Source organism: Falco peregrinus, chromosome Z, assembly GCF_023634155.1.
Source record: "Falco peregrinus isolate bFalPer1 chromosome Z, bFalPer1.pri, whole genome shotgun sequence".
In the NCBI taxonomy this organism is placed as follows: domain Eukaryota; kingdom Metazoa; phylum Chordata; class Aves; order Falconiformes; family Falconidae; genus Falco; species Falco peregrinus.
The window spans coordinates 46,123,851-46,139,413 of NC_073739.1; the positions used below are offsets into that span (position 1 = coordinate 46,123,851).

Below are 15,563 nucleotides of genomic sequence, written 5' to 3' on the forward strand. Positions count from 1 at the left end.
TTGAAGGATGTTGTGCAGACTGTGTTAGCTGAAGGAAACAATGCTTAGGAGTTTTAGACTAGCTAGGGGTCTGTCTTTCTACTAATTTGTTTTTTGTTCATTCTGGCTGTCATACTGCGTCCCCAGAATCCACCCAGGTTACCCTTGTTCACCTAACCGCCTCTCTCCTACTGCTGTTTTGTCTAGTCTCTTCATTCCCACATCAGCTGCTGGCTGAGCTTGAATTAGGTCTGCTGGAGCTGCTCTTCAGCTGCAGTTCTCTGCTCTTTCTAGCTTTTGGTATTTGAGGATTAAAGGACTGAATGTCAAGATGTGCAGTCAGTGCATTAATTTCCTGATATTCTGAAATTGCCGTTGAGAATCAATATCAAAACTCTCCACGTGCCCTCCAAAACCAGAACAGTGGGAGTTGCATCAGGATCTTATCCCTCCCTTTTGTTCACTGTTGCAAATGCCTGCTGTCTGAAAGTGCTGTGGTTCTTGCAGGATTTCTCAAGGCTGAGCTAGCTCCCAAAGCAGACCAATTTAATGAGAATGTTTCCATCAAAATCTCCCTAGCCTTTCTAATTTTCTAGGAAAACCTAAAACTTCGAGGCCATTGTATTCAACAACTCGGACAGTAAAAATGAACAAAAGAGATCTAATTTAGAAACACATTTAAAATCTTAGAACTGAATATTACATGCATTCCTTTTAAGTCTCACACATGACTTCTGAGTCCTAGCATGAACAAATCCCAAGGAATAGGCTAGAAGTAGCTCTGGTAATTTTCTCCATCCAGCTGCATGTGGGAGGCATATAAGGAACCTCATTCCTTTCTCTTAAGGAGAGATGGTTTGCCGAGATCTTTGTGCCTTTTCTCAGCTCAGCTCATCTACCACAGCTACTATACTTTGATGCTTGTGTTTTGCATCCACGACTTCACACTGGTCTTTTTCATATACTAACCTTATGAATTCTGGTTGTGGTTAAACTACAGTAATCTTGTCTTCAATTATAACATTTATAAAGTTGGGCACTCATGTGGAAGAGGAGAACTGTTTAAATGTTTGGGAGTTTTTTCTCTTTTCTTTTTCAACTTTCAGAGTCACATGGATGTTCCCAACTTAAAGATAAGAAAAGAGCATAAATTCTGTTTATGTTAAGTGAAGCTGACTTGAGTGGAATTTTCTATTTTGATTTCAGTACAGGCCTTGGTAGGAGTTTTTGAGAACCAGTGATTTTAAGTTCTATATTCTTATGCATCTCAACAGATAAATTCGGTCAACGAGCCTTTGTTGGAAAAGTCTGCATGGATATGAATGACAGTGTGCCACAATACAGAGAGATTACTGTTGACTCTGTCCTAGAGACAGAAAGGTAAGGTGATTAAATTGATGGCACAACCTTTAGAAATAAGACTTTTTCATACATCTGAAAAGCTGACTAAGAACTTACAGGTGTAAGTTCATTTGGAACAGGTTTTTTCTTCCAGAAGTATTGTTTCCTACAGTCTGGCCATTCCTGCGTACCCAGTCGCTGCACAGCCCAAGTGGCTTCTCTCCAGCTCTTCCAAAGAATGGGAGAAGCTAGAGCTCTAGGGTTCAGAGAGAATATGTATTTGTTATTGTCTGTTTTCTGCCTCCTCTTTTTCCTTCACAGCTCAGTGTGTGTAGGTGGTGTGACCTGGCATGAGATGGCAGGGTGGCAATCAATTCCTTCACCCCCGTTAACTTCTGAGCTGTTTTCTTCCCCCATTTAGGATAATGCTTTACTGAAGTTGTAGGATTCAGCTTTCATATTTTAAACATGCTGTGGTTCTCCTCTCCTTTAGCATAGTACCGGTGAAATCACTGTAACTTGCAGCTAAGAGAATGAAGGAGAATTAAATTGAGGGAATGTACGTGGTGGAGGAGACCCAAGACACCCTGCTGTCTTAGGTTTCCCTTGTCGTTTGCCTCCATGCTCAGAAAATGCTTAGGCAGACATACAGATTTTCACATGGGACTATTTATTTAGTTATATAAATGTTTCAAATACCATGCTGAAAAAGAAAATATTTAACAGTAATATGATCATCTTGATGCAGTTGTTTGAAGTTGCAACCTTATTTTTGCAAATCATGCTATAAGAATGCCAGTAAAAGTTAGAAGTGGTCATCGATTTCTAATGGTGTTTATATTTAAAGACATTTAAAAAATATGTAGTATTAATCATTTGCGCTCTCCTAACATTTGTTTTCCTTCATGTAAATCCCCAGTTTTTGTAATACAGCATGAGTCCTGCTGAATGGGTCTGAAATGGCAGAACTTCCAGTTTTGATTTTTTTTAAAGCTTCAGAATGATCTAAATAGCTTTATTTTATATCCAACTCCCCTTTTATTTGATTGTGTTAATAACAAATGTTTCTCAGCTTTGGATGAGGGTGTGCCACAAGTACTCCGGAGCTGTGTAGACAAGAAAGCTGTGTGCTTGTCAGCATGGATCAGAAGTACTTACTTACCTCATCAGGCCTGAATTGCAGCAATGCAATTGCAGAGGGATGAAAAAGCTCTTCCTTTTAAGAGGGCAACATTCGGATATTTTTTTTAAGAACCTAAGAAATGTGATCTGCCACACTGTCAGGAAATGGATTACACTGTTTTCAGCTCTTTACAGTTAACCTCTGGAAATACTGATATTGTATGCATGGAAATAATATACAATTCCAGGTACTTCATAAATTAAATCTAAATTCAAGTCAAGCCATCTGGGAAGAGGAGGACCCATGTTCACATTTATTCTGCTGCAGAGGACAGTGGTTTGAACCTGAGCTTCTTTCTTTCCTCATAGAGGAGTACATAAGCCAACAAAGTGTAGGGTATTTTGAGAAAGGTGTTTCAGTTTTTAAACAATGCTTACACTGTTCAAAGAATTTGAAAAAGAATTAAAACAGTTATCTAGAGGGTTTGGATTATCACCTAGGAGTTATACTTGTGCTGCAGTTTCTGCCTCAGTGAATATTGTCATTATATCTGGTGGATCAATAAGAGGAGGGACAGACAAACGATACCTAATTCAAACTATGTATTGGCTCTCAAAGTGAGGCAATGGTGGGCTCAAACTGCAGTGGTCATTGTGGAAGTTGAGTTAGGTCTCTCGTGTGAGCTGGTGATCTAGCACTGGCTTCAGTGTTGTGAATCTAGCCTACACCATCATTTTCTTCTCCATCTGAAGACATTTGACAAATCTGATTCAAATTTGTTGTGACCAAAATGGCAGCTTCTTCTGAATATAAACTGTGACATAAAAATTCACAGAGATCTAGCCAGAACCTTTCTCAAACTGACTTTTGAAAATTATTTGCATATGCTGTGCTTACGAGTTTTCAAAGAATTTCTTCCCTGCAAAATCAGAGGAAGTTTTATTTGCTCATCTGCATTATCCATATTGATTACTTGGAGTTTTTTGTAGAGGTCCCTGAGGTAGCTGCTTTTATTTAACAAAGTAAGTGAATCTATATGTATTTTCCGTAAGGTAGCTTAATTTATGCTAGCACTAATATAAGCATTTCCAGAAAATCGAAGATTCTTTAAGTGAATGAGGATGTATACAACTACTGTAAGTGAAGTATGAAATATTATAGTGTTTTTTAAAAAAAATATTTAAAATAAGAAAATATATATAAAGCTGTGATTTAAATTCATGGACAGACAAATTTGAGTGTGGGTTTTTTTTTCCTCTAATATTGGCAGCTGTAGCTTATAATTATGTTTTCAGTGAATTTAATGTAGCATGTATTTGGTCTTCAGTGAAAATTCAGAGTAATTACCACGTCTAATGTTAATTATTGCAAATAAAAAAAAAATGTATATTCACAGTCAAATTCACAGCTAGCATGGTTTGATGTAACTATCTTGACTTCATTGTGTTCTTACTATTTCATCTGAGAATCTGGCCCAGCTTTCATTAAAAAATGGATCTATGTCTGAAATCTTAATAGGGTATCTAAGTAAATATTTTCTGTATTTTTTGTATTTTATAGCACAGATGACAGATTTATAACAGATTTTTTCTACCCTTTTTCAGGTTTGTTAAAGAACTATTGGAGAAGAAAGTAAGTAGAATTCTCCTTTGTATGCACTCCTGTATTCAGAAGATGCTGTGTGAATATATGAAATAGTTAATCCTACTTGAACAAACGTTGCTGACTTAGTGTCCAAATCAATAAATATACATCTTTCTGTGTAGTAGACAGGTGTTATCAATCTGAAAAATGTTCTGTTAGCCATGTTGCTGGGAGATGGACTTGAAGCAGTGTAAATTCAGTTTCATGTGGTCAGAGCACATCAGAGTAATGTTCTGTGTTTGCTCTATTGACTTTAAAATATCCAGCTTCCTAGAATGGACAATTTTCTGTTAAAGGAAGACAGAATTCACTGTCTCTCTCTCACTCTCTGGTATATAAATAGACTGGTAAAAGAAGTTCTCACCAGCATAAATCAGTGTTTTTACAGTAGGGTTACTAATGCATTACCAAATTAGTATTTTGGGTCAGCACATGTCTTCCACTCTGTTTTTAAAGAAGTTCAGGTTTACACTCCTGAGGTAAAGATAGAGGTGTAGACTCCAGTAGTACAAGCAGGGATACTTTTCTTACCAGCCTTTTGTTTTCAATGGCTTAATTTGTTGACATTTGTGTCTTAAAATATTGAAGCACAGATGCTTAGAGTTTAATGCCTAAATCATATGTATTAGTAGAGTAAGTCAGCTGATCTGCAGAATTCCTGAGTTTCTTGTATGTGGGAGGTGGTATAAGAAACTGCAAACTGTGCTATTATATACTGTCTTGTAGTGGTGTCACGTGCACAGCTGTGGCCTATGACTGAAGAAAGGCTTGTAATGCCATTGTCTCTTTTTTATGAAAATATTAATTCAGAAGTGCAAGCTGTAAAGTAAACATCTGTAGCTCTAGTCTTGGTGTCTTCTGCACTGTTTCCTACTGTGTAGCATATCTGGTGCTGAATCTTCCTATCTAGGGAATAGAAGGACAGTTTGTTGCTGTCATGAGTGAAGAAGACTGAACAAGAAAAGGCTTTGGTTTTACAGAACTTTGCAGTCTTTTATTACATCTTTGATGTGTACAGAAGCACAACTTGGAAAAACATCTGGTCATTCATCTCAGTTGTTTCGCATAATGCATACTGGACTGTCAGCAAATATGAAGAAGCGTCTACTGCTTCTCCTGAAATCTGGTAAAATCTTGATGACTCAGTGAAAGAGTTCTAATGAAAAATAACTTCCTTACTAAAGTTCATTAGAAACGTTTTCAGGAAAAAAAACTTTGGTTCTCTGTTTCTGAGGTGAAATTACTAATACAAATAAGGAAATGACTATACAGCTTAATTTTATTTGGCAAGGATGCAGTAAACAGTAAGTGGTGGAGACAAAATGTAATTGCTGTGTAAATGCTTGTCTTAATTGTGGTTACTGAGTTACATATGTAGAATCCCAAGTGTGTCTCTTTAATATTTCCAGTATCCAAGGGTGCAGCCCGTAATAACGCCCCGCTTTGGCCCTTCCTGCACAGAGGATTTGCTGTATGCACTTGGCAATTTAGCACAGACCTGTGATCTCCATGTGCAGGTAAGCTCTGAGAGTTCTGTATACGATTTACATAGTTTGGACAGATAGCATGCCGACCAGGGTTTTTTCATAATGTCAGCAAAACATTTAAATCACATTCTTTCCTTGGAGTCTGACTTTTAAATTCCTCTGAAATGATTGATGGTACTCTGCAAGAACACAGTGATGTGCACAGGAAGTGAGGGGGGTCATGACTGGAAGGATGCACAGTCAGCAAGCCCCAGCGCATGGTTGGTAGGAGACCAGCTGCCAGTATCGTAGGCTAGAGCAATCCTTGGGTTGCTAAAGGTTGCTCTCCCTAATCCAAGGTTGTTAACATCTGTCTCTTTGCCTTCTGCTGTTTCTGTACAGAGCAATTTCAGTAGATAAAAGAATTACTTACCTTTGTATCTTATCTAAAACTGTTAACATAGCTGTAGGATTTCCAGTGTGATGAAGTTTCTGTGTTTAAAAAAAGACATATTTTAAAGCTTTCAGGTCTATTGAAACTTCAAGGTGTTTCTTTTTTTGGTTACACCGTTCTAAGCGTATACTGTTTTAAAGCTATCCAACATTAGGATTTTTCATCATTATGAAGTGGGCATTTTGAAAATATATGCTCCAATGGGAGTACAGGAGGATCAGATTTTTATCTGAGACCAGGAATTAATCAGCCCATCTGAAGATACATGGAGCAGCTACCCATATGTTGCCCTGATCCCAGGGTCCACTCTGTGGTAGGCTGGTTCTCTCTTTTACCTCACAGTCATATGTATTATTTGATTTATTAATTTAATGTTTGCCAAATATCAGGTGGGCCATTATGTCACCAAACTACTGAGACAGACTACCCAGGCATACCATCTCATATCACTTTTAAAAGAACAAGTGGAGTTACTCTTTTGGGTCCCAGGGACCTCTCTGATGAAAACAGAAAACCAAGGACAAGATCTAACTATAGGCTTTACAAATACTAGTTTCTATTATCATATGTTTAGCACCAGTAGTTTGCTTAGAAGGTTGTTACTTCAAGTTTAATGCTGTTTAAGCCACTCATTGCTATATATTTTCTTATTGCAGAGTCACATAAGTGAGAATGAAGAAGAACTGAAACTTGTGGAGAACATGTTCCCTGCCTACCAGAATTATACTGAATTGTATGATAAAAACAAGCTGCTTACCAGCAAGGTAACTGCATAAAAACTTGCACAGCATAGCTTACACCTATCCATGTAGAGAATATGGTGGTTAACTGTAGTTACCTGAAAGTTTGCATTGTTTTGTCAAGGTCAGTGACATCTGGGGGAGGGTGAATTGGTTTTATATTCCCTATTGCACAGGTGTTGGTCAAGGTTTTGGAACTTTAGACAAGCCCACACTTTTCCTAAGCATTTTAGGGGGGATGAACAATAAAGATCTTTTATGCTTCCTGATACATTTTCCAAGAGCTCCAAAGAAAATTGGGGCAGTGGGATCAGAAGAAGACTAGGTAAATCTAGTATTGTAGGAGCTAGTAATTCTTCAGGAGTGCCCAGTTATCCTTAAATTACAATGTTCTTGCACACTGGTTTTGCCTGAGAATTTGTTCTGTGGTATTATGGTATGACCAACTTCATGTTTTGGCAGTTTCCTGCAGAAAAGCAGCTGGTCCTCTTGTCTTCTGTGTGTGAACCTTACATACAGAAAGGCACACTTTACTGTTCTAACTATCCAAAAGCACTCTCATCTTGTCAGCTTATTTTACCAAGTATTGAGAGGCACAGTGTTCTGAAGAGTTGAAATTCATTAAAGCTTTAGGCTGGCGAGATAAATGCCAGCAGATCTGATACCAGTCCACACTAAGTACAGGTTTGGTTTTGCCAGGGGACACCATATTAGATAGTGGAGAGCCCATGCGAGAGTGAATATGAACAGCCAAACTACAGTCAGAGTGCTTAAACATCAGTCAAATTAATTTAAAATTTTAGGAGGGAATTTTCAGAGGCACAAAGGGCAGCTGCCAACTCCCTGGGAATTAGCTATTGAGCTTCCATTTCTGTCTTTGAAGCTATACCCCAGTAAATTACTTATATACAGTCCTCTTTTCCTGAGAAATCAGTATGGTTTACTTAAGTACGCACACAGTATTAACTTCTGCTCTCTTACACAATCCTATGCATGCTGGTTTTTTGCATCAGTGTGCTGAAGAAAGTATTAGTGCTGCAAAAATGTAAGTCTTAATTCTGTCAAACTTTTATAGGCTCAGCGCTGGTAATGGTCACTGAAAATGGGGGCTACTGGTTGGCTGGGGAAGCATTCTATTGAACACCAGCATGACAAAACCACAGGCATTCACCCCTCCGCAACCACCAAAACTAAGACACCATTTTTTTAATGTTTTGAAAGTATGTTTTTCAGAGCTGTGCCTGAAATATTTCCTTCTTTTTAAAAAGTAAAGATATGGTTCAGCAGCTACCATATGGATATCCTTAACATAAGATGTGGCTATTCTCATTGCATTTTCAGTTATGCTTGAGTTTGATGAGTAGAGGTGGCAAGGGTACAGTGCTATTAGGAGATGCTCAGTGGAACCTGTCCCTATGCCCTTCTCATTTTTATCAGCAGATTGCAAGGCCTAACAGAGTTCTTGCTCTTTTTGAGTGGGCAATGGGCATATGAGGCAATTCCAATTAGATTTGTCTGGGAGTAATTGTTTTATGTCCAATTAAATGATACTATCCTATACTTACTTCTATGTTTTGTGCGTACTGCTTGTGAACTTACTTTTAAAATCAATTATGTAGGCCAAGAAAAAAAGTCATTAATCACTTGCATAACAAATTAAATTATTTTAATGGAAGAATATTCCAGAGATACGTATTTACCTGGTGAAAACCTTTAGAGACACAATGGGAAACATGCTAAGAGTACATACATCTTTCATTGCATCTGATATACTCCTAGCCCTAGTACTTAATCTCTGTGTTAGCTACAAAATACAAGTCATAAGGTTGCCTCAGTGTTAGGGCATTTTTGCATTTGTTCCTTGAAGCTGTTAAGTCACAGCAATCACTGCAAAAGTCAACACCCTATCTTCTTTCATTAATAAATGAAAAAAAGCTGAGGGAGTGATACATCAGGCATACTAAAGTTAATGAATTTTTCTCTCCTGTCAATTTCAAGAGCTTCATCCAACAAGTGCATTTATGTCCCTTGATAGTAACAGGTGTCCTTTTGGCTATTAAAAGCAGTGCATCAAAAATCACAGGCACTGAAGTAAATGCAATATTGAGTAAACTGGTGATTCTGATTTTTCCTTAGACAGTGATGGCTCATGCCTGTTATCTTTCTGAAGAAGAGCTGGAAATATTTAGTCTTCGTGGAGCTGCAATTTCACATTGCCCCAATTCTAATTTTTCGTAAGTTAATAAAAAAGAGTGGTGTACAGCTAAATAAAGCTCTTGTTCACTTAGTGGCCCGAGTCCAGCCTACTGTTAAAAGGACATTGCACAAAAGTGACATTGGATTGAGCTTGACCATTCATGCTCCATTTCTCAGTATGGTGATATATATATATATGCGTGTGTGTGTATGTATGTATATATATATTTATTTTTTAAACTTTATTTCTTTTGACTGTTCTATCAGTGGCAGATTCAGGCCATCTCCCTTCCCCTCAAAGTATGCATATGTATTGGGAAAATGGGAATGGGCTATATAGCCATGTTTGTATTAAGCAGAAATAAGATACTGTATGGTATCCAGCCAGGATACTGTACTAAATGTTGATAGTCATTTTGCCTTTACCATAATCAATATCTTGTTTGTGGTGATGTACAGGAGCTCATGAAATGACTTCCCATCTGGAAAATACTTTGCATCATATTTGAATTTTTTCATAGGTGTATTGAGAGCGCTTTTTCAGTACATAACTATAAAAGTGTGGGAGTTTTTAATTAAGAAAAACTGCCTTTATTTTTAGTGATTAAACCCCATCTTTCAGATGTATGAATGCAAACGCTCCATCCCAGTTTTGTAACCCAAATCTGTTGCATACGTTCTCATGAAATGGCTCTGTAGCCTTACTCTTCCTGAACTTTCTCTGCGTGTATCACACAGAACACATTTCTTCTTCCAATCCAGATTGCGCAGTGGTGTCTTAAATGTGCAGAAGGTCCTGAAACACAATGTGAAGCTTGGCCTTGGCACAGGTTAGTAGTTTGCTCTGACAACATTTTTTTTTTTCTTGGAAACCATTGGGAGATACAGAACCATGCCTGTTATGTTCATATGTCAAATTTAGTATGTCTGGAAGTTATGGACCTGCTTTACCTGCCTGCCCCCACCCCCCACCCCACCCTTCTAGAGTGCTGAAATCTAGAGCTGGTCCACAAGCATTTTAAAATAAAAGCAAAAATGAATGAAGAAAGTTTTTTTCCTGTTGTGACAGTAAACAGGGCTTGAACAACAATTGTTACGTGTTTCTGTGTTGTGTTCTATTTACCTATCTTGTATGTGAGAGCGTTTATATTAGATATTATATATTCAGAGACAGTGCTTGCCAGCAAAACTTTTTGTGTTTATCACATCTACCACTTTATAACATTTGATTACACTCATAGAAATGGAACCCAGAGAACTATTCCCAAAGCTTGTTTCTAAGAATCTGATCCCTTCTAGATGTTGCTGGTGGATATTCAGCTTCTATGCTTGATGCCATCAGGAAGACAATGATGGCATCTAACAGCCTGCAGATCAATAAAGTGAATGAAACAGGATTAACACTTGAAGAAGCTTTTCAACTTGCCACTCTGGGAGGAAGCCAAGGTAAGAAGAAATTTCTATAGGATGTGTGCAGAGAGCTACAGCTCTTTTTGATACTACATCTCCTGTCTTTAAAAGATGGCTGAATTCACAGATTTTCTGGTGCTGTAGTAAAGTCAGTAGTAATATCTGCTGGGCAGAGATACCGATACCCTTCAGTCTGTAATACCCGTACTAGGCTCATAACAGAAGAGTATTTGTATTGATGTTGACAGTTTAATAAGAAACTTATTAATGATTTTACAGGGTTGTACATTTTCTTTGCAAAGATCCTCAGACTTCTTAATCATTAGTGCTTGTACGTTTATCACAGCAATTGGAAATCTGTTTTCTCAGCAACCTACACTTGGAGGAAAAGCTGTGCAAAATCATGCATCCAGTTTGTCATCAGTTTATTTTTGTTTCTGCTTTTTGAGCTCTCATTGTCCTGATTTCAGCTGTGATAGAGTTAATTTTCCTCTCATCAGCTAGTACACCGCCGTGTTTTAGATTTAGTATGAGAATAATATTGATAACACACTGATGCTTTTAGTTGATGCTGGGTAATGTTTATACTAAGTCAAGGACTTTTTAGTGTCTCATGCCCTGCCAACCAGAGGGCTGGAGGGGCACAAGAAATTAGGAGGGGACACAGCCAGGACAGGTGAACCAAACTAGCCAAAGGGATATTCCATACCACACAACATCATACTTAGGTTGTAAAATGGGGGGAGTTGGCTGTGAGCTGCTGATTGCTGCTGGGGGGCTGGCTGGACATCAGTCAACGGATGGTGAGCGATTGTATTGTGCATCACTTGATGGGGTTTTTCTTCTTAATCTTTTTTTCCTTTTCCCTTCGCTCTCCTTTTTATTACAATTGTTGTTGTTGTTATTATTGTTATTAATTTTATTCCACATACTAAATTGTTCTTATCTCAACTGTCGAGTTTTACCTTCTTCCCAATTACTCCTTCTCCCCATCCTGCTGGGTGTTGTGGTGGGGCAGTGAGAAAGCAGCTTGATGGTACTTAGTTGCCAGCTAAGGTTAAACCGTGACAGCGAGGCAATTTGTTGCTGTCTTTCCAGCAAATCAAAACATCATGCAAATCACTTCTCAGTCAGAGAGAAGCATAAAGTTTAAGCATGATATGCACCATGGTTGTTTAATACACAGTTACATCTGCGGAATATAGTCATATAGTATATGGGTTATTCTGATCCACTGGCACGTTTTGTCACGATCACTGTGCCCATACTGATTTATACAATTAGAAAAGCTTTAGTGATTTAGCAGAGAGCAAATCCACACATAAGTAAAGATTTATTACTTTTTCAGTTAGCAGAAACAATCTCACTACCTGTTAAAGAATGGGTCCCAAGTCTTTTCAGTGTAACTTTCTGTAGCTGTCAGAAAACACCGTTGACAACTATCAGTGGAAGTTTGACAGATGTAATGAAAATGTCATCAAACAGGTCTTCTCGGGAGTGTATTTGAATTTCTGGAGGGTGTAATGGGGAAACAGAGAACACAGAAAATGGGCAGGGGACAAAAAAGGAGAGATCTTTTATATACTGTTCTCATATATATACATATATATATATATATATACACTGTTCTCATAAAAGGTGAGAACAACTTGGGTGAGATATGGAAAGGAAAACCTATAAAAATCCCAAACTCACACGTGGTTTCACAGCTACTCTTGCACTTGTTTCATCTGGATTCTTAGGTTTACTTAGTAATGTATTTATACTATATCTTGGTTTGGAGCTGGTTTATCCTTAATGAATCACTTTCAAGTGTAGAATATAAATTACACATGCAACCTGCCAATAGCCTGGACAAACACAGTTTGTGGAAATTTAAATGATTCTTTGTTGCGGTAATTTTCTTTGCTAAGACTCCTAAGCACTTGTCACCCTCTTGTGTTTAACTTAAAAATTGCATCCTGCTCACAAGGCCGAAGCAATATGAGATCATTTTGAAACTAGTTGGTAATCAAAATATTTCACCATTTGGAGGAGTTTAAACATCTTTAAGGTTTTGTGAAGTTCCTGCCACACACAAACTTCACTGAAGGCTGAAGTTCCCTTGTTGGACAGGAGCAATCTGAAAACAAGTGAAGAAATTATTTGCAGATATTATCCCCTTTGATAATTTAACCCCAGAGCATTGGAAAAGTTGATTTAATACACAGATATTTTGTACAACTTAAAACTCTCCAAAACAATTTCCAAAGAGACACAAAGCCTCTCTTTAGGTATTCTAAACACTTGTAAGCACCCAGTCACTGAAGAGGAACCTGTAGATTTTCAGTGCTTGTGGACCTGAGAACCAGAAGCTTTGAATATAGACCACAAGACAAGCCTTATAAGTGGGTATGAGACCTTCAGATCTGGCTATGATTTTTTCCCCATACCATATTGTTCTCTGTTCCTGCTAATTACTCTTAGTTGTCCTCCCTGCACACATCTTTTATTATCATATTATTATATGTTACTATAGTAATAGGTCTATACAACCTGTCACAACAGTAAACAAGTAAACTTGTTTAAACGAGTAAATCTAATACTGCCTTAGCAAAGTGAATATTACTATATACTTTACTATTTCTGTGACTTCATGTTGTTGCCCCATTTTGAGCTTTAATGATTTCACAATCATTACATTGTAAATTATTGTTATTCCACTTTAGACAGTTAATGGCTTATACATCAGATCAATGGAGAACGTTCAAAGAACAAAAATCAAAAGAGAGGTTCAAATTGTTTTTCAGATTTCTTTTACCCTTAGCAGATGCCCTTCAGACATTCACCAAAATATATGTTTTTACTGAAGAGTTGCTTAAGAACTAAATGCTGACATACACACTGTTGAATTTGCTTTCATGTTTTTCCTTATAATCATCTAAATTCTTGTAGGTTTTCTTATGAACACCTCAAGTAAGTTGCCAGGTGCTTCCACGTGGTGGAAAGAGACTTGTGTTGAATATCTGTTTGTGAGCTTATTTTGTTCCTCAGCTCTAGGGCTAGACAACGTGATTGGAAACTTTGAGGTTGGCAAAGAATTTGATGCACTGCTGATCAACACGAAGGCTTCAGACAGCCCTTTTGACTTGTTCTCTGCTGATAAATTCGAGGTAATCAGAACAGGATTAGTGGTCAAAAAAAATTAAGGGGAATTATGTGGGGAAGGTCTGTGATACAGCCAGAAGTGTCTTGAAAGTTATTTCAGTAACAGGGATCAGCTGTACTACACCACTGCTGTGTTTTGGCCCAAGAGGTTCAGTGGTTGGTTTTTTTTGGAATCATGCTGTCCACAGTGACAGTCCTATATCCCCATGAACAAAACCACATGTAACCTTTTTATAATGCATGTTTTATTAGCCCAAGCTGACAATTAGTTTGCTATTCACAGTGACAAATGGCAGCCAAGAAAAAGCAATTTAGTTTTAGTTAACACTTTGAGTTCAAACTTGAAAATGGCCACCTGTTCCCAGGTAAAGACTAGGTTGCCCTGACTGCACTGCTATTTTAAATTTATAAAAGAAATCAAGATGGCTAATTTGAGTTGAAGGCACAGTTTTTGTGCAAACGTACAAGCAGTATTGGCATTATGCGATGGGCACACTTTCTCATACAAAACCATTTTATGATTAAAAAAGGTAATGAACAACAGTTACTTGAATTTACTGATGCAAGCCAGACTGTCTATTGCTGTCTCTATTCTGAATGTCACCATTTACTTAGAAATGCAGACATAAATGGTGAGCTAATTGCTCCTTAATCTGTTTTAGCCACAATAACTGGATTAGATTAAATCCTTTAAATTTTAGACCTTCTCCCTAGTTCAAATAATTCTGGGAAAAAAATATTTATGTCTAAGCCTTATTAGCTAAGTTAGTGGTTCTTAGGACTTTAAAAATGCTTACAATTTTTTTCTTAGTTTTCAATAAGTAAATGAATTTGAGAAGTGTAAAAAAGAAGGGGAAGTATTGTGTTTTAGGCAGGTATTTGTTTCTACATCAAACAAAACAGTGTTTTCTTCCTGAGACATACACCCTCCTTAAGCTGAAAGTTATCTATAAGAAAACGTGCAAATTAAGTTTTGATTTTCCTGTTAGTAGGAATATTTGGGAAAACTTTTATTATTATCAGTTCTTTCAAGCTTCAAATAATTATGATCTGGTAGAGCAGATACTCCTTTCTGAATTTGGTTTTCTCCTATTTTTTTATAGGATGCTCTCCAGAAGTTCCTGTATCTAGGTATGTTCAGAGTATGAGCCCACATAAAGTTCTTTTGTTGTTTTGTACATCAAAAGTTGCCTAAATTAATGTGGAAGTTAATAATAAATTTATTTCTACATAATTAATTATACACTTGTTTACAGTAATTAAATATATTTGTTTACAATGTATATAAACATTAATGCCACTATCTGTTAACATTAATGTTACTTTAAATTAATTAATTAATTATTGATTTGCTTACATTTCTTAATATTTGTTTATAAATACTGAGTAAGAATTAAGTGGTTTAACTTTTGTTCTTTGGGACATAGTTAAATAGCCAGTTTAACATGATCAGATGCACCAGGTTTGTCAGATTTATTACCACAGCTATCTTTAGCTACAGTATGATCTAAATCATATTTCACAATAAAGTAACACTGACATGCTAATCACCAGTTCACAACCAGTTCAGCTCAGAAGGACTTCTGCAGACCAGTTGCCATTGTGAATTTTTTTACTCCCAAACAAAAACGATGGCCTTTAAAACAAACACAACCCAACTCAAACAATCCCACCCCCATAAGAGAATAGACAGGGCGCCTTCTGGACCAGAAGCTGTGCTGCCCATGATGCTGTTATGTAGAGGTAATTGGTGTTAGCTCGGGCCGCATTTGTGTCATTGTCTAATTAGGCTTTTGCCTTCTTGAGAAGCTAGCTGAGTCAAACCAGCTTTCCTTCTCCCTGCTACCTGAGTTAGTTCGGATACTGTGCAATAATGTGTTTTCTGCACAGATATACAATGTTTTCAGGGTTTGAATCTACTAAATGTATAGAAAACCCATGACACCATTGCAGAAGCTGAGTGCTATGTTTATTTCTTTAAAAAAGCATAATATTTTGAACATTAATTGATCTTTGTGGTAGCACTGACTATTTCTTTCTAAGTAAACTTTCAGAGTTCTAGG

At 37.2% G+C, this 15,563-nt stretch overlaps 1 protein-coding gene across 1 annotated transcript in view; it reads left to right on the forward strand.

The window, feature by feature from the left end:
- The window catches only part of GDA (guanine deaminase), a 32,377-nt gene that overhangs the window by 10,026 nt on the left and 6,788 nt on the right, over window positions 1-15,563 (forward strand). The window contains exons 5-13 of the mRNA XM_055791118.1: window positions 1,254-1,359; window positions 4,048-4,075; window positions 5,497-5,604; window positions 6,664-6,771; window positions 8,884-8,981; window positions 9,706-9,773; window positions 10,243-10,389; window positions 13,387-13,505; window positions 14,604-14,631. Coding sequence (XP_055647093.1) covers window positions 1,254-1,359; window positions 4,048-4,075; window positions 5,497-5,604; window positions 6,664-6,771; window positions 8,884-8,981; window positions 9,706-9,773; window positions 10,243-10,389; window positions 13,387-13,505; window positions 14,604-14,631 — 810 coding nt within the window. The remainder of the gene's footprint in view (window positions 1-1,253; window positions 1,360-4,047; window positions 4,076-5,496; window positions 5,605-6,663; window positions 6,772-8,883; window positions 8,982-9,705; window positions 9,774-10,242; window positions 10,390-13,386; window positions 13,506-14,603; window positions 14,632-15,563) is intronic.